The following is a 26,852-nucleotide window of genomic DNA, read 5'->3' on the forward strand; positions in this document are numbered from 1 at the left end:
TTTAAAGATTTTGTTTTATGTGAACAAAGACATTGAAAAGTGAAATATGTGTAAACTGAAATGAGTTATATTAAAAGGAGGCAGACTAACAGAATATTAATAAACTGATTAGACAAAAGTTTGCAAGTTTTATTAGTTTTTTTTTATTATTATAATTCAAGTTTCAGGTCGAGTAGGTAAACCTTGTCCAAACTTCTAATGTACTTTTATGGCAGGGATTTGAGAATATGTGAGGCAAAAATAATTTGTCTTCCTGTACATGAATAATATTAAATTACAAATCCAAATCATGTACACAAAGCATTGAAAAATAAAAGGGATTATGTATAATAAAAATGGGTAATTTTGTAGTTATTATGAATACGTATGTTTTGGGAGTACTTGAACTTGAATTTTTGAATCACTTGACTTCTGGAACAGCTATGTTGAGTATGACATTTCTTTCTCACTTTTTTGTATACCAGGTACATATTGTGGACTGAGCAAACTTACCCAAAGGGAGGTAGAGATGGTAACTTGATCCATTTGCTGGAGAGATGCCTTGCTCAGTTCAGGGAACAAGAAAAATACAAAAATGATGAGAGATATGTGCAGGCTTGGATTAAGCTGGTATGGGTTTTTCCTTATTTTCTGTCCATTTTTCTTGTTGCTTGTGTTAGGCGATATACATAATTGTAGCAGAGCTGTTTATTATAAGATTTTCACTGTAATTTCAATGGAGATTTTATCAGAAATGCGGACTTCGTAAAATGTATTCAGTTTATGATAGGAAACTGTGATAACTCAGTTATACTTTTCATAGAAGAATCCTGGTTTTTATACCCATCCAGGTAAAGGCACTTGCTTCTATTTCCTTTGCATGATATAGCCAGTAATGTTTTAAAATGCAACCATTTTATGGACTGTAGCTTTTTCCACAAAGATTCAGCATGCTAGAATTCTATCCATGTACGAGTCTCTTTAGATCTATAACTGAACCACTTGATTTTACTGTAATGTGGTAAAATTAAAACTTTTGTCCGATTATTAACGAGACCATATGTTAAGCTATAGATATGTGATGAACTGTTGACAAGGAAAAACAAATATCACTCAAGTGGGCAGATTAAAGGATTTAAAATAAAAGATAGACTCCATGAATTGTGACCTAACACAGCCAATTCATGCAAATTGTGGTTGGTATAAATCTGAAGATGGGGTGGGTGGGTAGATGTGTGGGGTGTTGTAACTGAATAAGGTCAGAAATGCAAGAAAATGTCATAGGGTAGTTAAAAACTATTCACGATAGACCAGCAGTAAGAGGTAAGGATGAGAAAATACATGGATATGATTTAAATCATGAACAGAACTTTGGTAAACTACGGATAGAAATCTGTTTGGTTAAACAGGTTTAATGTAGGTAACACACCTTTGAGGTTTTAAAAGTGAACTTGCCGATGAGCTTGTGGAATGGCTGCCTTTTATAGCCCATTCAGAGTGGCATGTTCTGTGACAGGTAATAGGTCATTCAACATACATACAACTAGGTAACTTTTGTTATGATTTTGTATCAGAAAGTTTTAACTTTACCAAAAATAATTATTGAAATGTATGCTTCTGTTCATAAGACATAAAAATGGCCTTGAAAGTTGGCCAGGGTCAGAAGAATTCTTATCAAATTTAGAACATTTGGAGTTTTTCTTAATAGATATTACATTTGAGAAAATGATGAAATGCATGTCCTGTAGGCATTACAGATTGGCATGGGGGAGGATATATGTATAGGCAGTACAGATTGGCATGGGGAAGGATATATGTATAGGCACAAACCTCGTGCTTGAATGGCAAACTTACCATCTTGTGACCGAACGTGCAGGTTTGAATCCTACCATCAGATCAGCCTGGGTTGCTCCAGTTGCTTTGGTAATAACTTAATTGTGTTGCTGTGCGGTAATACAACACATCAATAACAATTAGCAACTTCATGCATATGAAACAATTAAAAAGTGAGTGAAAACTCGTTGCTTTCATAACAGTAAATCCACAGTAGTTCCATCAAAATTTTGCACAAAGATGCACAGGTTTTAGTTAGCACTGATCATGATGTGTCTGAATTCACTTTTCTGTTTGTCAAAAGTTCTCTGAGGTATCAGACTGCTGCTTCTCCAGAAGGGGGGCCCCAGTTGATGAATGGTCTAAAGCGTTCAAATATACTGATCCCTGCCATCTCACCATTTGGGTTCTAGTCTCAGATTTCACCAACATAGGCATGTGATGAAGCTTCCCCCGAGTTCTTGGCAGGGTTTTCCCTGATTCTTCCTCCACCAGTTATACTTGCTGGCATGTATAGCTTATCTTATGCTAAAAAATGACTTTATTTCACAACAATTTTTCTTTAATTTATTTGTCATAACATCATGGAGGTTTTATTAAAAGGGTTTGTAAGAGGGAAGCCATTACAGGTGTATTTGAGTTAAAGGTATTAATGCAAACATGGACTGGCACTGGAAAAAATGCTTATTTATCATTTCATTCAGATTGTGTGCTTCTCTTGTCTCAATCACATAGGAACAGTGTTCGAATTTGAACAACTTAATTTTGATTGGATGCAGTGATTTGCCACCGCATGCAATGAAATTCACAGACCCAAAGTACAGAAATGTCTCTTTGTTATGTGAGGGTGTAGATAGGGTTATCGGAACCTTGACTAGTGAAGTGCAGTATATAGTTGTTCCTAATGTTGATCTAACCTCCAAAATGACTGCCTTGATGGCCATCCTGAAAATATTTTTATGGCTGCTTCTGAATGGATGGTAGTTTTGATGTGTTTTTGCTACAACACTAGCGGTTGGTTTGGAGCAAATTATGCTCATCTTACCTCCAAAATGTCACCATGGTGACCAAAGATTATTATTACTGCTCATGCATGAATGATGACATTGATGTGGGATTTTCAGTAAAGCACTTCTTGCTTTATTTAATTCATTTTGATTGAAAATTTGCATATATGACCACTTTTGAATAAGAGGAAATTTAAAAAAATGGTTTTGACTCCTGATTTTTTCAGTTCTGACTTTGAACATGACAATGCAGACAAATATACATAGATTTTTATCAACCCAGTTTGTTGCTATATCTGAAAAATACATTAAATAATGTCATTTTAGGAACTTTATTCACATAGATTAACCAAACTTATCATGTGGATATATCTATCCATTGTCTGAGCAAGTTCAGTGATCCATGTAGTTAGATCAAGATCAAAGACAGATACAATAAATTTTGTGCTGTACTTGTTTCTTGTTCAAGTTTTAGCTCAGACGTGTAAGAAAATGAATTTTGTTATGTTCAAGTTGCTTAAGAACATGAGAAATTATTTAAATTTTCAGCAATAAAATAAAATCATGTGATAGAATAAATAGAATTATGGTGTATTCCTAGAAGTTCTTTTCATCCAGTAGAGAGTTGGTCTGCTGGAAGGACACTTGTTATTGAATTAAAGATCACCAGAAAAATTTGATTGCCTTGGGGGTTTGGTGGTCACAAGAGTCAACATAGAAATTAGCATTAATACACACATTATTGCAGTGCTTTCACTTTTCCAGGCACTAGTTCTCAGTCTAAGGCAGGAGTGACAAATATGCTCCATGTGGCCCATGGAGTTATTTCCTTTGGCCTATAGCAACACCTGGAATTTGTAAAATAATAAAGCAAATTGTTTCTTCACAGCCAGTCAGTTTTGATACATCGTTTACAGCTTGTTTGCAATATTTCAACTGTCTACCCTTTATATGTGCCACCTTCACTGTATGAAAAGGTTCCACTGATGTGGCCTTTGGGTTACTGTACTAATTCCGCCTGTAGCCCTCATGGTTATTTGGGTTTCAGACCCCTGGTCTAAAGTGAATTCAGTCTGCCATTCAATACCTGATGTCGTGGAAGAAAGAACCACCCCACCCCACCCCAAAAAAAACAACATGATCCTAGTCTGATGCCTTAGTTATTTCCATTATTAATAATATCATTGTTCTTTTTCTTGGATGTCTCATGGCAATTGTGTGTCTCTAGGCACTCAATGATTTTCATCATTTAAAGTGTCTTTTGGCATAGTTGATGTAAATTGTGTACTTTTTTGTGTTGTATTTAGTCTTTTCACCCCAGTTCTTACAGAATTTACCTTGAACCATGTCCACTTTTTAAAAATTTGATTGTTTTTGTACATTTGCTATAGAAGCAATGCTGCTTCTAATTTGTCCCCTAAGTAACGTGTTAGGGTAAGAATGGACCCTACCACTTGTTCCAGCATTTTTTTCTTCATTTTCTTTGAGCCTTTCGGCCTACTACAATGGGTTGGCAAATGCAACTAGGTGCTAGTAAGTGGTCAGCCCACATTAGGGAGGGCTTGATGGCACTTCCTAATGTGGGGAAGTCTGCAACACTTATGTGCCAGTGCAACCATTCTGGTGCAAGGGCAGTGCAGTTATCTTGCTTCAGTATACCTGCCAAAAAATTGAGACTCAAGTTGACTGAATAAAGACTTCTAGATCAGGTGTCCATTGCCTGACCACTCATTGGCCTATGACTGGTCCCCAGTCTCAGTCAGATTTGTGATGGGGATGATAAAGATGGACTCCTTTACCTGGTTAAGGCCTTTCACTTCTATTTGGCTAAATTAGAAGAAAGGAGAAATATACCTCTAATATTTAGGAAACCAAGGTCTCAAGATGGACTATTTTGGCTATCAATACAGTCTTTCAGTCTTTCACTGAGAGACATCTTTCATGTGAATCAAAACCCATGAGGTTAGGGCTGCATTTTGGGCCATCCTTATCATTCTTCTCGGGTGCTCTCTTCTCTTGTTCTACCTTTAGTCAGTGTTGGACCAGAGCAAAGGCATTTATGCATTAGACCCAGTTGTGCTATTCAAGTGATTTGTCAAGACATCCTGTAGTCTCCAGTAGACCATCGTACTCTGACAGTTTATCTTAGGGCAAACAGCCTCCCACCAAGCTGATAAAATAAAAAATGCAATAACAACAGGTAATGTATTTTGCTACTGAAATGTGGTTTATTAGGTGGTGGTGGGGGTTTAAACTAATTTTACATACGTAGTACATGCACTTACCTGCTATTAGTGCCTAATTTCCCGTGTTCATTCCTGCACTTAAGTCCTTTAATTTGGTTCAACACCAAGAGGGATGAGATTCCAAATAAAAGAAATAACTAAGGTATTAGACTGGAAGTATGTTGATTTTATTCTAAGATATCCAGGATGAGGGATTTGACCTTTGACTTGGGGCTATTGCCAGGAAAAGTGATAGCAATGCAATAGTAGCAGGTAAGTACTGGATAATTAAAATTAAATTTATCCACTGAAAACTACATTTTCTTATGAGCTTGCATGCATATTTCATGGTCAATTACCTTTTGTCACAACTTTCATTTTCATACAAAAGATTTCATTAGAGTTGTTGCCTTTCGAATTTTAGAGGTGTATGCAAAATAAGTCTTCATGCTGAGATGGAGTTTTTTTAGTGATGCCATCTAATTGGGTGATTGATGTTGGAGTTATTAAGGTTTCAGTCTGTGTGCCTTCCATGGAGGGTGTCTACTATATTTTGACAATTTTCATTCTCCTCTTTGCTACAGCATAAAATTTACCATAAAGTGTAGCCCTAGTTTCACACCTTAGTTAAACTTTATGATGAAGTCACTTGTTTGGCACAGTAGATGGGCATGCATGTTCCTTGAGAACATGTCTTTTTTATATACATCTTTTATTTTTTATTTATAGGCTGATGCATGTGACCAACCACAAGATCTGTTCAGTTACATGTATGACCAGAAAATTGGCTCAGAGCTCAGCTGTTTCTATGACTCCTGGGCCACTGTCCTTGAACAGATTGGGAACCTAAAGAAGGCAGATTCCATCTACTTGGAAGGTCTGAAGAAAAATGCTCAACCCTATGATGTTCTGAAGAGGAGACATGAGTATGTGATAATGTTTGCTAAAAATAAACAAGAAAAAAAGCTTAGGAACAACATTTCTGTAGTATTGGAGGAGAATGTGGCTCTTTTCCTCTGTAAAGGCATTACTAAAGATAAAGGACATTCCACCCATCCTTATTTTTAATACTTTTATTTTTTTGTGTGTTAAAAAAGTAAAATGTACTACTTTAGACATTCTGTTTGAGTTCCAGTACAAAGTTAAAGATCGTTGTGAGGGATGTGAATAATTTAATTTTATAGAGATTTACATATAGGGTCACAGATGCAGAACCATAAGGCAAATGAGATGGAGCAGAGGGCAGCAAAGAGATCGAGGGGTTGATTGCAAATAAGCTCCTGATTTGTAAACCTGTGATCACTTGATGCCATCACAGCTGTACACTACTACCACCATTGTCATCCCCAAAAATTTAAAAAAAAAAATGCTCAGGCTTTTTTGAAAATGCTCTTACCACAAACCATTCCTATTCTTTATTGGAATGCAAAATTGTGCTGCATGCATCTTAATTTCCATGGCAATCATATTGTGTATTATTGATGTATTGACTTGAAGTGAGGTACATGCTAATAAAAGATTTATAAAATACCTAATCGACAGAAGGAAGATTTGATGTCAGATTTTGTTATCTAGGTCTTTACAAAAGAATATGTTGATCAAAGACAGTACTCTTTCATTATAATGCTGTCCATGAGCCATGAGATCGCCATATAATGAAGTATATAATATAACACTGTGTAATTTACTGCCACTTAATGAAATGGAATTATAACCATACTAACTGTGACAGGAACCATGTAAGAATGAAGGACCTTATAGTGATGGGAATACAGTACATGTATAATAAAAGATTAAAGAACGTTGATGGTTGCTGGCCTCTGTTTTCATTTTTGAGTTTTCAAGGTCACAGGCAATAAAAAACTTAGCTTAAGGAATGAGCAAATCATTGAAGAAATGTTGAATATTCTCTTGAATAAGCATATGGTTTTTGTTTAAATGCACGTCCTATTTTCAGTTTCTATTCTTCAGCATGAAATTTTTACTACTTCCCTTTTGAAATTTTTATGCAGTTTATTTTTCTTCTGTCCTTAGAGAGTTTCAGAAGCGAGTGGCTCGAGGGTGTAGCAACAGTGAACAAGAAGAGGCTGATGTAGCAATGGAGGATCAGAGGACAGTCCTGTCTCAGTTGAAATCTGTTGGAAAGAAACACCAGGCACCTGTGAATCGTGTTGGGCCAGCTAAACAATGTATGTATAATTGATTGTCTGACAGTGACTTTATTTTTGTCCTGTCTAAGACATGGGTATTACTGTTCTAATGATTACAGTAGTGTCAGTGTCAATTAATGATGTGACATGGGTTTCATAGAGATGCCAACATTTCTGATTTGGTCGGAGCAGCTCCAAGAATTAGGCCATATTACCAAGAAAAATCCGAACTCCTTTCAAAACACAACAGTCTTTGATATTTCTGCCTTAATGAATGTGCAAAATTGTTCGACTTTTTTATATCATGAAGCAGACATCTTTTTCGTAATGCATTCAGCGATTAGTAAACATCAGAACCATGTACCAAATGGAAGGTGGTTGATTAAATTGGCAGAATAATAACTAATTCCTCTATTTTTATTGATCGTATTTAAATCTTGGACTTCTCTGGTGGCCTAACTGGTTAGAATGTCTGCCTAGGATGGAGGAGGTCATGGGTTCAAACCATGGCCAAGCCATACAAAGACTTATAAAAATGGTACTGGTAGCTGTCTCACTATATGCTCAGCATTAAGAGGTTAGTTTTAGAACTGGTCGGCATGGTGTCAGGGAATTATGATTGGGTGGGACATGATGCTACATATCTGCGGCATAATGCCCCAGTGCTAGACATTGCTATAAACTACCACACTGCAGACATTGTGGTGATATGACTAAAATTGTTAAAGCTATATTAGAAACCTAAATCACACACACTTCAGGTCTTGCTTTTAGCCTGAAATGTTTTTGTTCAGTTCACTTGTTTGTGTAAAGTAGTCGTATTCTGGATTTTTCTCAAAATGCCATCCCTTGAGCTTCATCTGCAACCAGAATAAAACAAGAGAAAGCATGAATGGTTTTTTCATCACAAGTATTTCCTGGCAAAATCTAGACTTGGTGATAAGTATGCATTTTGCATTCGGTGTAATACTGATGTTAAGATTGCTTGTAGTGGACAAACAGATTTAGAGAGACCCGCTACAACTTCAAATCACAAGAGCTATACACTCAAGAGAGTCAAAGCTGTATTGGAAAGCTCAAAAGTGAAAGTCATCTATGTCAGGTTGACATTCATGACTGTCTGTTTCAGTCTTTGGTATCATTTGTTAGAATTTGATTGCACATACCTTTAAATGGCAGTCATTTGCTTTATTTGGAGCCTCATACATTCATATTCCTTTGCAAGGTCATTATTTACACACCACAAGAAATAATTAAGGCAAAATCAGTGCTAAATTATGTGGACCTTTTTGGTGTGATCCAGTACAAACTGGATTAAATATCACATGCTGTGATGTCACAATGTAAAAAAGCGAGTGTTGAAAACAAATTTGTACTACCCAGTTATTTGTTATGATAGACCTGACATTCTCATTTTATTTACACAGTTTAGTACCTGGCTACCATTGTAAAAGTCCATATCAATCAATAATTTTCATTTGGAAGTTGTTTGATGAAATTTAAGGTGCAGAGCCTGTAACATTCAGGTTTGTATAGGCTTTGGTGAAACTGTTCTGTATTAAATGTTAGCAATTAAAATTTGTTTAAATTTGAGTAAATACAACTACATGGCATATATGACTTTTACTATAATATTATAATAACGGTAGACATTTCCTTGCATTTTGAGAGATGATTTTTGTTGTGTTTTTATGAAGTTAAGCTACTAAACAAAGGTTTATGAGGGTAAGTCAAAATAAAATTTATAAATCATGCATTTGCATTAAGGACTTCTATAACCCCAAATATAAACAAATACTCCAGATTGCACCATTTTCTGACCCCCCCCCCCTCCTCCCCCTTGATGTGCCGTTGCACCTCTTCCAATAAGTCATGCTCAGATTTTATATTCTCAACTGCTGGCATCTCTGGTGTCACTGTTCTTATAAGAAAGTTGATGGCAAGATCAGGATATAGGATAGCAGTAGCAGTTAATAGTGAGATATGTGTATCATAACCTGGATAGTAGTGGCACTGACATATGGATATCAATGATCTGATGAGGATAACAGTTGCAGTTAATGGTGAGACATGGATATCAATGGTTTAATCAGGATAGCAGTGGGGCCAAAATTAAAATTAAGTTTGTTTCCCCTTACCCGACCGACCCTCTTAAAATCCGCCGACTGAAAAAAATTTTTTGAAAAATTTGCGATAGTTTTTTTTTTTTTTTTTCGTTTTGTTCAAAAGTTCGTTTTTTCGTTTCGTTTCGTTGTGCGATCCGTATTTTCATGCAGTCAACAAAATTGATGTCACTAGCGCGCGAAAAACGTTTGTTGCAAGGTGTTTAAATTAGATAGGAAAAGCATCATGACCGGCATGGCCGGCAAAAGAAAATACGAAGAAGATTTCATTATATGTGTAAGCGTAATCGCGAAATGCGGGAAATCAAACAAAAAAATTTGTAACAACAGAATACTAGAATACTCAACGGAGTGTACATGGGATGATGTATATCACGACATTACCAATGATACAGACTTTCGCCCTCATAAAGCAGATGTACTGAACGTCAGTTTATCAGACAAACTGGATGGAACGATGACTTTTCATCCAGACCTTCACGAAGGTCTGCATGTGGTGAAAGAGTTTAATCAGCGACTGAAATATGTTACATTTACGGTGACCCGTGATGAAAGTGTTGGGTTGGATGATGTTTCCTCAACTACTACTAGTACAGAAAATCAACAAGCACCACCTGCACGGACTGCCTTTTCTGTTTTAATGTCTACTTCCGTGGCAACAAAGCTACCACAACTTAAGGACACAAATGCTGAGCGTTTCACTGGTATAAACAATTTTTTTTATATGAAATAATGTTATTTTCAAACATCTGTCTGACAGTTATTAGAAATGAATTCATGCACCCTCTGACAACTGCAATCTTTCTAGAATTTTTACTGCCTTCCTAATAATATATTTAAAGTCTGTTTGTCAAGTACAAATGTTTAAGCTTTGACCGACAATAAACACAGAGCATACACAATATAGCAAAAACTATACATATATAACATACAAAACAAAAGCAGACAATAAAAACATTAAAGACATACATAAACATAACTGCTGTGAGTGTCTAAAACCACAATGCATATACGCTAAGACGAAACTAACAGCAAGAGACCAGAGAGCTTTGACACATACTTTGGAGAAATACGACTATACTTGTGGTTCTGTTATCACACCTGATGGTAAGTTCTAATGATTTAATATTTTATACTTTTATCCAAGTCCTTAATACTTTATTCAAAAATATACCTATACACTCTTCACATACTGAATGCGGTTTGACTCTTACCTTGATTTAGAATCATGTCTGACACTGTCAGAGAGCCCAGATAGTTTTTAATGCTCTTTCATGTCAGATATTGCTTTTTTTAACTGTGATTTTCTCTTAGTACTAGCCATTGCACTAAAATTTTAATGTGAATATTATTTTACAAGTATTCCTGTTTCCTGGTCCATGCTCCCAATTTTTAGTGAAGTCCAAGTTGCTCATTTATCTTTTTATACTAGTTTCTCTGTGTTTATAAAGATAATTATTTACAGATTTAGTTTCAGGTTCTATATGCTATTTGTTGTGTATCATGTCTAGTCACCTTCGGACATTAAAGTTCAATTTTGGATAATTGGTGTTCTATTTAATATATTTTAGGAGACATCCTACAGGGAAAAGTGTTTGTAAGACTACAATTGTCTTGTGCTGTACACATTGAATTCCCATACTATGCCAGCAACATTGGCAGACCAGATATTTGTGCTCATTGTGGAGCCATAGGAGCAGAAAAATCCCAGGAAATGACTGGAAGATTCCGTACTGTTCTACCAGTGTGCCAGCAATGTTTAGCATCTGGAAAGGACATTCCAAAACGAAACCCAGTTAAAAACTAACCAGCAGCTCTTAGTGACATTTAAAATGATGTTTTGCATTGTTTGTTTCTTTTTTGTTAGTTAGATTTCTACATGTATTTAGTGTTCTGACATTACTTTATTGACATGTTTCTGCATATTTGAGACACTATTCAATGTCTAACTTTATATTTGTGCATTTTGACAGGTCTTGCAAATATGTTAAGTCTCATTATATATTGAACCCAATGATACTAGTCAGAAAGAATACTCAAGACTTTTAAAATACTTTTATTAATTATTTTAAAACATTTTTATACATTTGACCTAGTCAGAAAAAATACTAAGGGTTATTCCAGCAAATATCTACCTTAACCCAACACTCCTCAAAAACTCGGAAAAAAACACTTCTTGCACCTTTACATGTGTATCTTTATATTTCATTGAAATTACTCTCATTTAATATATGTTTCAAAATTTGAGTAAATCTGTTAAATTGGTACCCTGGCCAATGCCTGCAGGGAGTTTTTTTATTGGAATAGCCCTTATCAAAAACTAATCTAGTCTATAAAACATTTTAAACTTGTTCACAAGTTACTGTATTTCAGTTCATGAGTTACTGTATTTCAGTATTATTATTAAAGTTGAATTTATCGTTTTTCTGTTTCCTATGTGTCAGTTTATAGTGTCATGAATTTCATGAGAAAAAAAAATTATTAGCCTACCTACCTACCCAACTTCAAATTGTTGGGTAGGGTAAGGGGAAACAAAGATATTTTTAATTGCGGCCTGGCAGTTAATGGTGACACATGGATATCAATGATCTGATGAGGATAGCAGTGGCAGTTAATGGTGAGGCATGTATTTTAATGGTTTGATTAGGATAGCAGTGGCAGTTAATGGTGGGACATAGATATCAATGATCTGATGAGGATAGCAGTGGCAGTTAATAATGAGACATGTATTTTAATGGTTTGATTAGGATAGCAGTGGCAGTTAATGGTGAGGCATGTATTTTAATGGTTTGATTAGGATAACAGTGGCAGTTAATGGTGAGTCATGTATTTTAATGGTTTGATTAGGATAGCAGTGGCAGTTAATGGTGAGACATGGATATTAATGATTTGATGAGGATAGCAGTGGCTGTTAAAGGTGAGACATAGATAACAATGATTTGATGTGGATAGTAGTGGCAGTTAATGGTGAGACAGATATCAATGATTTGATGTGGATAGCAGTTAATGGTGGCACATGGATATCGCTGTTTTGATGAAGACAGTAGTAGCAGTGTTGTGAATGTTACAGTTCTGCATTAATATTTTGTGTTTAAATTTTTACTGGTCATGTAAAATGTGGTATCTCATATTGGAGTTGCAAGCAGGAACACTGTGTCCTATTGAAGCCTTGCTCAGTTAAAGGTTCTTAGTCTCAATTCAACAGACATGAAATAAATGACATATGTGGAATATTACAATATGCAAAGATGTTGCCAGGGCATGCAAATCATGCAAAATTCTGCACACTTTGAGAGCAGTGTTGCATGAGAACTCCAGCAAATTAGTTTAAAGTCATGCATATGAAAATGTTCTTTGTGCAGTACACAATTTTGCTTAACTGTCCACCCTTAAAGTGCTTGTTGTGGAATGGCAGTAGAGGTATCTTAGCACTTGTCATGACATCTTTTTTAAGGTGGGCAACTGTTTACACATCTGGGTTCTTTGACTTGACATGATTGGTTGTTAAACTAAATTTGATTGGCACATTATGCCTTGGAAGAAGCATTCTGTCGTCATTTGAACCTTGCATCAAGGAAGTTTAACAAATGTGTTTAAGATATGGGCTACCTAGAAAACCCAAAATGGCCGATTCCAAGCATGGAGCATCTTCATTTGACGATTTCATTTGGCAAGTACTGGCTGATGATCAGTGATGTTTAAAGTTACGCAGTATTTCAGAAAATAGGAGCTTGTAAAGTGTTAATGGAGATACTAGTGAGTGATTTTTTGAGCCCGAAAATGGTGTTAAATACGAGTCAAATTTACATGCTGGGTGGACTAAAATAGATCGCATGCTGGTCAACCCTCCTTTCAGTGGTATTTTGAAATTAAATGTAGAAAAGGCATAATGCAAGGCCTAATTAAAATGCAGACATTTTAAAAGTAGTGTGCGATTTTCATTTCTTTGCGGGGCCCCGAGTGGCCGAGTGGTCTAAAGCGCTCTTCGTTACGGATCACTGCCATCTCACCTCTGTCTGCGGCGGTTTGAGTCTAAGATTCAGCCAATGTGGGCATGTGAGAAAGCCTGCCAGTAGCTTCTCGTGGGTCGGTGGTTCTTTCCGGGGTTTTCCGGGTTCTTCCTCCACCATTAATACTGGCCGCCATGTATAGCCTATCGTGCTGAAAAATGGCGTTAAACCCCACAAGAACAACAACATCATTTCTTTGCTTAAATTTTTTTAGCTCTGGTAAATTTTGAACTATGGCTATTTCCTCTTTTCCCTCTTTTTTTGTGACTATTCCACCCATAATTTGGTGACAATGATGGAGCTGCTTTAAATACAATCCTGACAGCATCTCTGAATATGTCAAGCACAACAATAGCTTGTGGCATACAGTGTTATTCAGTACCCAATCACATTAATTATAAGATTTCACTAATTGGAGTAGGGAGTAATCTCCTTTGATTGGGGACTATGATACAAGTATTTCAGATTTTGCATTACAACCCCACTGCATGGCTTTTTTGTTATAATCTATACTGAATGCAGATAAGACACATTTTTTGAACCTTTCCAGGAGGGCCAAATTCAGGAGGTACTGTGATTTTAACATAAATGTGATTGGGTAAATATTTTCAAAGAAACATAATTTATGATACCAAATTTTCTTTATCAGCCTCACAAGGGGGACAATTACCACAGTCCAACATGCCGAAGCCACCACAGATTGCACAAAATTTTCAGATCCTTTGTGATAATGAAACTGTTGACCCCAGCAGCCTCCCTCCCCAGACAGGGGAGTGGTCTCATTTCCCACATCGGTCACAGACCAACAAGGAAAATGAGATGAAGCCAGGAGTATGGAACAAAGCTAAGGTAAAACCTGTTTGATTGTAATATTATTCCACTTAAAACTAATGCACAGGTGTTCAAATAATTGTGAACAAATGCATTTTGTGTTAGATAAACCCCTGTTTCTTGTTTTATGCCTTTTTTAAATGAATGGATCCAACAATTTAAAATTTTAGCATCTTTGTGAGTGTAGAGGTGACATGAAGTGTTCTGAATTGGTGAGTGGTAACATTTGCATTATTAATAAGTGCATGGAAATGAACCTGAGGCTTCATACTTTAATATATATTGGACCCAGCTGCACATATATGCAGTTGTGACATCACATAGTGTGCCAACAAATCTGGGTCTGTGCAGTTCACTAGGACTAATTACATAGCTGCCAACCCTCACGAATTTGGTGTGAATTTCACGACTTTTTCAGCGATTCATGTCGCAAGCCAAAGATTCACGAATTCTAATCCTCAATTATTTTAAATCTTTAATAAAATAACCGATTTCCCCTTAAGCGCTAGTCGTGATATTCACAGTTGCCGAAACAGGTACTGCTGGTCGCGATATTAGTAGATTTACAGCAGATTAGTACAGTTGGCCTGGTAGCAAGCATTTTAGCCTATTTTAATCTATATGTATAAGAGTAGTTTTACAAATGCTTTTGAGAGAAACTGGGGCCTAACCGGAATTTTGCTCCGCGCATGCGTCACCAACACTGATTTGAGTTACCGTAAAGCATCGCATGTAAATTTTGAAAATGTCTTCACCACCAAGGAAAAAGAAATGTTACTCAAAAAGTGATGTTTAATTTGGAATATATAAAAAATTGGCCGTGCATTCTGCCATTAAACATTGATATTCATCATGCTTTTTGCACTCAGTGTGCCATTGCAGAGACGATGTGAGGAAGCATGTCGGTTGCAAAAAACACGTAGAAGTTGGGAAAATTAAGAATTCTCAGATTTCAGCTCTGGAATATTTTAAGCCATCGGCGGAAGACCTGCAAGCTACCAACGCTGAAGCATTATTTGTGAGTTTTCTTGTTGAACACGATCTACCTTTATCAGCTGGAGACCATGCTAAACATATGTTCCGACAAATGTTCCTGGACTCGAAAATTGCTTCCAAATTTTCCTGTGGAAGAACCAGAAGTGCTGCAGCTCCTGTGCATTCCTCACAGCAACATTGACAGCGAAAGAGTTTTGTCTAGTGAGGAAAATTAAGACTGACTTTAAGGCCTCCTTAGCTGCAGAAAATTTGTCAGCAATTTTAGTCACCAGGATCAACCAGCAGGCAAGAAGTCTGAACTGTTTAGAAAACAAATTTACGATCAAGCAATTGAGGAAGTTCAAGTCTGCCACAGTATCATGTCTTGATAAATAAATATTTCTGCATATATGTAGTGTTTTAGTTTTCTATTGCGAACTTGATATAGTGTAGTATTGACGGTCAGAGTGGATGGAATGGTCAGAGTGGATGGAGTTATTGCCGTGGTATTTTTCACTAATTCATGTCCAAATTCACGACTTTTTATCCCTATTTTCACTAATTGTGAACCTGGAAGGTTGGCAGCTATGTAATTAGTACAACAAGTAATATAGACCATAATCTGCTAACATATTATTCAATGACAGATCAGTTTCTTTGTTTGCAGTTGGATTAGTCTTATGTGCAAATTTATATGGATCTGCACACTCCTCCATGTTTCTTTGAGTCATTTTGTTTTTATGAGTTTAATGCCATCATTCAGCACATGGAGGCCAGTATATTTAGAAAAGGAAGAATCTTTGAAAACCTCTGGGGAAAACGACCAACCCATGGGAAGCTACTGGCAAGCTTTCTTACAGACCCACATTGGCCGAGCTGAGACATAAACCCTTGCAGACATAGGTGAGACTTAAACCCATGCAGACAAAGCTGAGACTTAAACCCATGCAGAGGTGAGACTTAAACCCATACAGACAGAGCTGGGACTTAAACCCATGCAGACAGAGGTGAGACTTATACCCATGCAGACATCAGTGAGACTTAAACCCATGCAGACAGAGCTGAGACTTAAACCCATGCAGACAGAGCTGAGACTTAAACCCATGCAGACATCAGTGAGACTTAAACCCATGCAGACAGAGCTGAGACTTAAACCCATGCAGACAGAGCTGGGACTTAAACCCATGCAGACAGAGGTGAGACTTAAACCCATGCAGACAGAGCTGAGACTTAAACCCATGCAGACATCAGTGAGACTTAAACCCATGCAGACAGAGGTGAGACTTAAACCCATGCAGACAGAGCTGGGACTTAAACCCATGCAGACAGAGGTGAGACTTAAACCCATGCAGACAGAGCTGGGACTTAAACCCATGCAGACATCAGTGAGACTTAAACCCATACAGACAGGGCTGAGACTTAAACCCATGCAGACATCAGTGAGACTTAAACCCATGCAGACAGAGCTGAGACTTAAACCCATGCAGACAGAGCTGGGACTTAAACCCATGCAGACAGAGCTGGGACTTAAACCCATGCAGACAGAGGTGAGACTTGAACCCATGCAGACAGAGCTGGGACTTAAACCCATGCAGAGGTGAGACTTAAATCCATGCAGACAGAGCTGGGACATAAACCCATGCAGACAGAGCTGGGACTTAAACCCATGCAGAGGTGAGACTTAAATCCATGCAGACAGAGCTGGGACTTAAAACCATGAAGAAAGAGCTGTGACTTAAACCCATGCAGACAGAGCTGAGACTTAAAACCATGCAGACATAGCTGTGAGTGATCTGTAAGGGAGTGTGCCTTGACCACTTGGCTACTCGGGACCCCTTCTTAGAGTCAGTTACTGTTGATTAAGTATCATTTCATGGCCTCCCTTGGAAATATTTTTCTTTGCGCCATGAAATTCACCAAATTAAAAAATTTGGAGCCACTTTTCAGCCAAAGGATCCATTTTATGCCGTGATGCAGGGGCTTAAATATAACCATAATATTGTATTGACCCTATTTTTAATCTATATAAGCATGACAGTAAAACAGTTTTTACATATTTTTATTACATTTCAAAGCACAAGAATAATTAGTGATAAATATAACAATGCCATTCTATAAATGTGAAGTTCAGTGTATAGCATATGAATGGAAAGAGTGAACAAGAATGTTTCTTTATAACTCATAATAAAAAAATACTGCTTAGTATTTTTGAACAATGTCACTGACACTTCATCAATGTCTGCCTCATTTTTTACCAGACCATTTCTTACATGTCTTCCTGAAATCAAAATTCTCAGCACTCAGCCCATCAATAGAAATTCTCATTAAATTCTTCAGAGTAGATACACCCATAGAATTTTTTAAGTTTTTGTTTTGATCAGAAAATTGTAGATGATTTAAACACACTGCTAACTAAAATGAATGCTCCATTGTGCTAAAAAATCAGCCTGAAATAGTCTAAAGTACACTATCCATAGCAGCTATTAAAATAGGGAAAATGAATTTTGCCAGATTAGACAATACCAGCTTCTGAAAGTGCAATGAATGAATTACCAAATATATAAAATGTAAAAAAAACGTTATCAGCTCTTTTTATACAATTTACCTCTGAAGTTCAGGAAGTGAAAATGACCAAGTGGAGCTAGCACTTTTTTGAAAGGTGCACATCTGGAGTAAGGCCAAGCTGTATACTCTGTAACCCATATTACACCCATCGATCATATACCAAAATAAAGGGAATTAAAGGTTCTTTGAATTATATCTAAGATATACAAGGTCTTTTTTTTAAATAGCCAGTATAACTAGTGAGGAAAGCCAGGGAAATTCTTTTTCTTCAAAATCCTAACCCTATTCAAAATACGAAACTGTAGAGTGCCACCAAAAACAGGTATTAAGTGGTCCAAGTCCCTTAGATCAATGAAAAATTAAAAATTTACTTTATACAAATTTGTCACCAGCAACTTTTGCGTCAGTAAAAAAAAACAGCACCAGTTTTTAAATTCTTTAAAGCCTAGTGGAGGCCTTGCATTTGTAAGTTTAATTAAAAAAAATTATTGTTTTTTTCTTGGTTGCTTAAACTATGAAATTAAATTTCCAACATGCAATGCCTTTGCCATACAACACGTTTCTGTCAGAGGTGTATCCATATATTTGAAGAACCAGTGAAGCTCTAATATGTTTGCACTAATGAAAAAGCTGATGCCCATAGATATAAAGTCAGAGACCTGGTTTTCTTCAAGTGTTAGACAAAATAAAAGAATTTGCATTTCCTGAAATGATGGATGCAAAAGGACTAAATCACTAATCTTTTAAATATTATTGCCAGAATTCTAGACTTGAAAGTATTTACCATATATACTCACTTATAAGACAAATTCAACTGCAAACTGCACAGGCCCAGATCTGCCGGCACATAATGTGCTGGCAGACCTGCATCTGTGCAGTTTGTTAGGAGTAATCAGTAGAACAAACAAAACATGGATTCTGCTCTGCAGGCACATTATGCCATGGCACATCAGGATCATTGTTGTTTGCAGTTTGACTTGACTTACAAGTGAGTATATATGGTAGATATAAATAGTCTGTATAACTAGATATTTGGTAGAAATTGACTAGTAACTTGTATCCTGTTGAAAGATGCACATTGGTGTGTTACAAAGTAATGGCATCATATGTGATATACTATCTAACAACATGATTAGATCATTTTGAGTGTAAACAAGCTGAACTTTTTTAAAGGTGTAGTTATAAGCACATATCCTTGACATGCATTCAGTGTTTGGCAAGGGAGAAAATGTCTGGCATGGCATTCTGTTGTCAGAGAGATATATGGTTGGCATGGGCTAATTTTTTATACAAAAATGAGTATGATTTACATGGTCCCAGTTCTGATAGATGAAGTACATGGCATTGATTATATTTGATTTGCCATAGATTTAAAACTGGTTCATTGTCAGACTATTACAGACTTGCCACCTATCCTGATTTATCTTGGAATGTCCCAGATTTGCATGGCAACAAATATTACATCCCCAAAAATGTATTTATGCACATTCCATAATCAGTGAGTAATTTTCAGTCATATTTTGGTCAAATTCTGATTTTTTGTCAAATCTGGTAGTTAAAAATTCTTTATTTCCGGTATCAACAGTCACCATCGTGAAGTTGATTTGAAGCTTGTTTGGTTTGGTCTGCTTTCAGTTCATTATAATGTATAAATTTTTAATAAAAATTTAATTTGGACAATGAAAAGGTTAAAACATAAAGTCCACTAAATAAAGGAATACATGGAGGAATTTTCATTCATTGGTCTATTTCAAAAGACGATGCCATTCTTCACCACAAATTGCTCTGTAAGTCCCTGTCCTGATTCAGCTTTCATTTAGTTTATAGATCTGCTATTATATTGTGTATTATGACAGTTTTTGTTGCTATCTTGCCAGGTTCCAGTGAAGAAAGGAGCCATGCCAGGTCACACAGTTAGTGCTGGTCAACCAGCCTTCAAAGTCCACATAGAGGAAAATCAGAATCAGCCAATGACGTGAGTTTTTAAAGCCATTCATTGTTATGATGCCCTTCATTGTAACATGATTCTGTGTATAAAACACAGAATCGTTGTACTTGAATTGAAATGTATGACTTGAATTGAAATGTATGACTTGAATTGAAATGTATGAGAATATGGGTTGAAAGAAAACAAAGCTTAATATTTAATCTTGCACTTCTTTTTAAAACTTAATTTGACAAAATTAGTTGCACTGATAAATGAAATGAAAATATTTTATTTGCATAGACTAACATTTCTATTTTTATATAGTGTTTTACACTTCTCCCTTGATAACTCGCGCACATTGGGGTCCAAAAACATGGACCGAACTATAAGTGAAACCGCACTATAAGCGAGGGCACAAGGGACCTATTAAAAAAAATCTGCTAGACATCCAGAGAACTGCAGGGTTGGTTGGTTGGGGAACTGGGCTATTTAATGACTGAATTCTCATTTTATAATCATGTTGAGAATAATTTACAACAGAGCACTTTTTCTAATGAAGTTGTTCGTTATTCACCATAAATTAAATTTGTTTTCAAAATGTCAACATCTGAAATTTTGATAGCAGGATTCCATCTAGTTTCATCAACTAACATGGTACACGAAAACATTTGTGTAGTACATCATAGCATTTTGTTTTGTTGACTAGTCTGGTTCCCAGAGTGATGTAAAATAGTATTTTGCAAAACAAGGAGACTATGAAACTGGGAACCAGACTAACTGTTGATACACTACCAAACAAGATTTCTTTTTATAAAAAAATATGCAACATTTATTTCATGAGACATGCGGGAGGTCATGGGTTTGATCCCCGGCCAAGTCATACCAAAGACTTACAAAAATGGTACTAACAACTCCCTTGCTTGGCGCTCAGCATTAAGAGGTTAGTGTTAGGACTGGTTGGACTGGTGTCAGGATAATGTGACTGGGTGCACTTCTGATAATCAGAATAACTTCCTTTCTTGGACTTCGTTCATTTCTACACAAGTGTCTTGGTTGCTCATTACTTCGTCCACTTACTTGTCTTTTTAAAAGCAGCCACCTTAAAAATCTTGTTATTGCTCCTATCCTGAATGAATGGTCATTTCAACATTGGGTTTTTACTAAAAGACTTATGATGTCTGCTTGGTGCTGATCTGACAGGCATTATGGGTGCCATGGCAGCCATCTTGAAAATCTTACTACTACTCATTAAGGATGGAAAGTAATATCATGGGTTTTCATCAAAATATCTTTTATGTCTACTTGGTCCTACATAAAAAGGGGCCCAGAGTGGCCGAGTGGTCTAAAGCACTCACCGTTACGGATCACTGCCATCTCACCTCTGTCTGCGTGGGTTCGGGTCTCGGGTTCGGCCAATGTGGATATGTGAGAAAGCTTGCCAGTAGCTTCTCGTGGGTTGGTGGTTCTTTCCGGGGTTTTCCCGGGTTTTTCCTCCACCATTAATACTGGCCGCCATGTATAGCCTATCTTGTGCTGAAAAATGGCGTTAAACTCTACAACAGCATCAACAACCTACATAGAATTGGTGCTGCTTGGACATGCTCGATGACCACCACATCAGCCATCGCTGTCTGCGTGGGTTCGAGTCTCGGATTTGGCTAATGTGGGTATGTGAGAAAGCTTGCCAGTAGCTTCTCATGGGTCGGTGGTTCTTTCTGGGGTTTTCCCGGGTTCTTCCTCCACCATTAATACTGGCCGCCTATCTTGTGCTGAATGACCACCACATCAGACAGCTTGGAAATTATACCAACATGGGGTTTTCACTAAAGACCTTTTATGTTGATTACTTGACGCAGTTGCCATCTTCAAAATCTTGTTATGTTTTCTCTTCGATGAAAAGTCATATTAGCATTTGTTGTTTTGAGAGAAGTCTTTAATTGGTACTAAATGACTGTGCCATAATTGGTACTAAATGATTGTGCCAGTCTGAAATCCTGAATAGCCACTATAACAGCCATCTTGAAAATCTTGTTGCATCTCCTAATAAAAGAAAAGTCATATTGACATGTTTTTTTTCCAACATTACTATTATGGACTCTAGTTAGTCCTAAATTAAAATGGTGCCAATCTGACCTCCAGTATGGTAAACCATGGTGGGACTGTGGGTTTCTTTTATATCTTTATTTCTTTCAGTTTTCAGGAATGCTTGAAGATGAAAGTTAATATGGGCTTATAAAAGCATCCTGGGACACTCACCACACCTCTTTAACATGCACTCATGTCTGTTCATAATAGTTACTCCTTTTGTTGTTTGTGTCTGAACATATGTGCCTGGAATAAGAGTACTGATTCCTCATTTGAATCACTATGTGAAAGGTGACTGGAGATTGGAATTTGCCCACTTCCATTGGTTGTAGTGCTGGGGTACTTTCTAATTTCTTAGTGTAGGAAAGTTGTCAGTAAAGTTCCTGTAAAGATCAGTTATTGCCCACTCACTGGGTGACATGTCAGGTGACCCTATCGATCAGGTGCCAGAGAATTATAATCTTTGGACTGTTGATATAATATATGATATTTACTGCCTACTTCCTGCATCAGTGATGACTGGAATTCATAAAGGAGTTGCATTCTATATTTTGAAGAATGTCTCCATCATTGTTCATATGAGGCTGTCTCTTGTCATATGATGCACCATGCTGCAGGAAAGGCTGCTGATAAATTAGAAGAACTCCTGAAGTATCAAGTTGGCATTTTACCTGACGGTGTACTTCATACAGACAGAGTTGATTTTTTGTTAATTTTGTTTCCCAGCTCTTTTAGCACAATAACTGGAAGATATAAATTTCTTCTTCTTTGCCAGGTTATGAAAGGAATATTGGTTCTTTACCATTCTAATGCTGACTGAGAGATTGTTCAGCATTCAGCTGGTACAAAGTGTTTTGAAATGCAATACAGTAAAACCTGTCTTGAAAGATCACTGTTATGTGAGACTACCTGTCTTGAGAGACCTTATTCTCAATGCACAGATTTAATGATTATAGTGTTATAACCTGCTATGAGAGACCACCCATCTTGAGAGACCATAATTTTTGGGCAGAAGGAGTGGTCTTTCAAGACAGGTTTTACTGTATGAGAATCTGTTGCTTTTTAAAGCTCAAAGTATCATATATGAAAACTTGAAGCAATATTTGATGTTAAAACTCCAGAAGGATAAATAAATCATTTTGTACATATGCTCATTGAATTTTTATCATGTTATATGTGGATTCCTCTTTTTGTCCACTTGGATTACATTTTTTCTTCACCAGGGGTTGGCATGTATGATGCTCTTGATGTCCATGGCACTCTCTACTGAATTCCTTCACCTTCATAGGGATGCTAAGTTAAAGACATTAATGTTTTGCTGGAACGAAACAAAAGCCATTTGTGGGCTTCCCCACTTGTTGCAGGGATGTTATTTGGAGAGCTATGCACTGCAGTGGTCTCTCAGGATTTGAGGGATCGGCGGCACCAGTCCCTGATGACAGTACTAGGGCCCAGGCCCAGCTGAACCTGCTAAGAAAAACCCCTACTCCTAGAGGTCTATGGCTTCCCCTCTTAACTCTTAAACATTTTAAACAGGCAAACAATCAGAACTAAAATCATTCCTGGTTTAAACCCCCTTTTTTAATCACAAACTGAGTTGGTGGTATATCGATACAAGTTTCTGACTGGAGTTCCAGTTCGTGCTTTTCAACTTCACTACATTTTTCACACCAGTGTCACAGATTAAGGCTGGTGAGCTTACAGTGAGCACAGGAAAAAGGTCCTGCAGGACCTGTGGTCTCAGGAAGTGTTATCCTTTCACATTAACAGTCTTGAAATGCAGGCTGTTTTACAAACACTTCAAGAGGTGCATCAGTTGCTTAAGATATCACAGCATCATGGTCACTGAGACAACTTGTCACTTGTATTGTACCTCAGACATCAAGGGGATATTTGTGTCCCATGTTTTTGCTTGGAAGTTTGAAAACTCATCCAGTGGACACCAGAAGAAATTGCTCAAGAGTCCGCTCACATTCTGGACAAGAGGACTTTTTTGGCAGACAGCTTGTCCACATCGGTAAGCAGTTCTTATGGAATGGTCTCTACACACCATTTGGTAGCACAGACACTTTTTCATTTGGTGGTGGGGTTCAGAGGTAGACATCTTCAAAGTGAATCTGAACTACTAAGTTCCCTCTTTATATCTCTAATGCCAGATCAGAGGGTATAGATAGTGGACACCTTCAGTCTGAAGTGGGATTGGCTTGGTGCCTAGATCTTCCCAACTTAAGAATAATCAGGTTCTTAACTGGGTCAGGAGTCATGGCTCATCCTGATACCTGATAGCTTCACTGTATCCCCCAAGATCGTGTTTGAACAATTTCCTCAACCTGTTGGTCAATAATCCCAGCAAATATCTGCTAAGGAGGGATTTGCTGTTGCAGCACAAAGGTTCCCTTGTGCACAGAAGTACTAAAATTCTCTGCCTTCATGTCTGATTCACATCAGGCAACCTGTCTGCCACAACCAGTTTTTTTAGTAAGACTGCCAAATGCATCACTTGGGTTAGAAAGCAGTTGACTTCTTAAGTTTAAGATGCCAGGTGGAGAATTTTCTGTACAAGGTGCAGTGGGAAATACATTAATCCTCTTTGCCCCACATTAACTGCTGTTGCAGATTTTCTTTTTTGCTTCCAAAGATTGCTCTGTATCCACAATCAAGGGCTACAGAGCATCCCACTCCAATAGTCTTAAGTTCTCTATGTGTTACTCTGTTAATAATTCCTCTTGGATGGTATCATGAAAGTCACTGTTGTCGAAATTGCTCCACTTTCTTGTCATTTTGTCTTCCATCAAATAAGGGTATTTATGATTTGCATTCAGTCATATCAACCTAATAATTGTCAGGCTAGCTTCCAGTCTGCAGTAGAACATTCTACTGACAACAATGGTAAGTTCACTTGACAGATTTTCTTAGGTCATCAGCCTGCCACCAAGCTGGCAAATTTATTAATGCCATAATAGCAGGTACTGTAGTATTGCTATTAAAAATTTTGGGGAGGGGTAAAATTGATCTTAATTATATTAATATTTACCCATTATTATCCAATTTCCTCCTACCTCCCTGCTCTGATGATCTTCCATCTCAGTCCAAATAAAAGAATCATGATTCTGATTGTCAGAAGTGGACTGAGTTAGTGGACCTCCAAATATTTACCAAAGGGGGCATAATCACCTTGGCCAGGGGACTAGCACCAGGAAAAGATATAGCAATGCATTAATAGCAGGTAAGTATTTCTTAAAAAAATTAGTTTCATTCCCCAACATGACCTTTTTTTTTTTTACAAGAATGCATGCTCTTCACTACAAGAATAATATACACTTGTGTAGAAAGTAATTTACTCTTGGGACTTTATTTGCCATGTTTGTGATATTGATTTTGTGTTCAAAAATAAGTTTTGACTTCATAAAATTTTTAAAGACTTGGTCTGCGAGCTTTCTTAAAATGTCAAGATCAGGTATCTTCAAATGTTGCAATGACATGTTTAAAACGAATGAATTTAATTCTGTTCTGCATTTCAGAACTCCTAGAAAATTGCCAGAGATGGGATACCAAGTTCTAAGGTACTTTATTGAATGTATGCCGTGAATATACCCTTACCCTTTAAAATTGAGAAATCTGAACTTTCTTAACCTCAGCCAAATGCCCTTTGTTGACGTACATGCATAACATCCATTGGTTGACTAGTTTCATAACTATGATGATTACTCAGAAATTTGATAGGCATTTTAAAGGTATTTTGTTTTAGAAGATATTAAATTTGCATTGATGTATATTTTTATATTTTGTGCACTCATTGGACTGAAAACATGGTGGAGGTGGACAGAGTAATTTGTTTGAATAATTATGCAGAAAACACTCAACTTGCACAAATAAAATTTTATATGTGCTTCATTGTACATGTAGATGACTTGATAAGATTTTCATGCCATCCAGAATGTTTTCAAAAGTTTTGTATGTCTGTATCTGCGTGTGGTTTTCATTTGTTGTCCCTCCAAGCCTGAGAATAACAGACCTGCCAACCCTTAAGATTTTGCCACAGTTCTTACAGAAATTACCCCAAAAAATATGGACTTAACTAAATAAAAGTACAAATTACAGAAATATAGTTGTTTGCAGTAACAATGCGATACTGGCTTGTTCATGTTTGATTTGGATCTGGGTTTCAAGAAGATAGCAAGAAGCCATTGAGCCCTGTAAGGTTTGGAACTGCAGTTTGGGAAACTCTACGCGAGGTAAATAAAGTGCAAATTAACTTGAACAAATTTTTAGACCTAGTTGAACACAATGTTTACAGTTGCTGCATCAGTCTTGAATCACACTTCTGGATATTTAAGTGCATGTTTTCCAGCTTGACAATAACATTAAATGATTTTTTGTTGTTGTACCATACTGAAAACTGATCTAAGCTGGTCTAAAAAATTGACTGCCTTACTGAGAAGGTCATGTTAAGGTTGTCAGATTTGGATTAACCATAGTATTTTTTTAAATTCTCATTTTACTCACCTGCCTAGAAAGTTAATTGAGCTTAGAAAGTGCCAAGAACTTCAAATTTAACGCCAATCACTGTCATCTTGCTGTCAGCATTTGCTTGTTACCATGGAACCCATGTTTTTGATCAAAATGGGGATGTAGCCTTTTATGTATGCTTATGTCTTCGATATGTCAGACAAGTTCGAATATAATTGAGATCAATACAGATTAATGAGGTCATCATGGATCTGTACTTGTTGCAACTCTAGAGACTTTTTTTGATCCAGTTTTGAGTAAAGTTGGTAAATAGACTTAAATCCAGTGAGTTTTCTTATGCACAAATGAGATCCTGTGCTGTTAGAAATATTTCTCAACTTGGCAGTGTTATCATTTATATTGTTCCTTTAAAATACCCGTCTTATTTCAGAAGGAAAGCAAGGGAAGTAACCTGTGATATTGACTATTGAGTCCTTCTTGCAAAACAAAATATTTTACAAACAAGATTACAACTTTACAAGTAATTGTTTTATTCTAAAATTTATTTTGCTCTAATTTAAAATAATCTCTGAACATTCCTCGATCATAATTAACTTTTAAATGCTTTATAGTTTTTTAGTACTAGATGCCCCAGTCCTGAATTCATTTGTGAAAAGAATGAAAATTGTACTT

General features: G+C 36.7%; 1 protein-coding gene and 1 long non-coding RNA gene across 2 annotated transcripts in view; both read left to right on the plus strand.

Annotated features, from left to right (window-relative positions):
* The window catches only part of LOC149802618 (mitotic checkpoint serine/threonine-protein kinase BUB1 beta-like), a 156,724-nt gene that overhangs the window by 10,742 nt on the left and 119,130 nt on the right, over positions 1 to 26,852 (plus strand). Inside the window, exons 3-8 of the mRNA XM_089951932.1 lie at positions 465 to 609; positions 5,774 to 5,970; positions 7,079 to 7,233; positions 13,977 to 14,176; positions 19,576 to 19,673; positions 25,232 to 25,273. Coding sequence (XP_089808058.1) covers positions 465 to 609; positions 5,774 to 5,970; positions 7,079 to 7,233; positions 13,977 to 14,176; positions 19,576 to 19,673; positions 25,232 to 25,273 — 837 coding nt within the window. The remainder of the gene's footprint in view (positions 1 to 464; positions 610 to 5,773; positions 5,971 to 7,078; positions 7,234 to 13,976; positions 14,177 to 19,575; positions 19,674 to 25,231; positions 25,274 to 26,852) is intronic.
* On the plus strand, positions 9,306 to 11,458 carry LOC149802619 (uncharacterized). Its single transcript, XR_016420072.1, has 2 exons — positions 9,306 to 10,424; positions 10,889 to 11,458. It is a non-coding gene; the product is annotated as an uncharacterized LOC149802619 (long non-coding RNA).

Source organism: Sinohyriopsis cumingii, chromosome 3, assembly GCF_028554795.1.
Source record: "Sinohyriopsis cumingii isolate HCF-2022 chromosome 3, ASM2855479v2, whole genome shotgun sequence".
In the NCBI taxonomy this organism is placed as follows: domain Eukaryota; kingdom Metazoa; phylum Mollusca; class Bivalvia; order Unionida; family Unionidae; genus Sinohyriopsis; species Sinohyriopsis cumingii.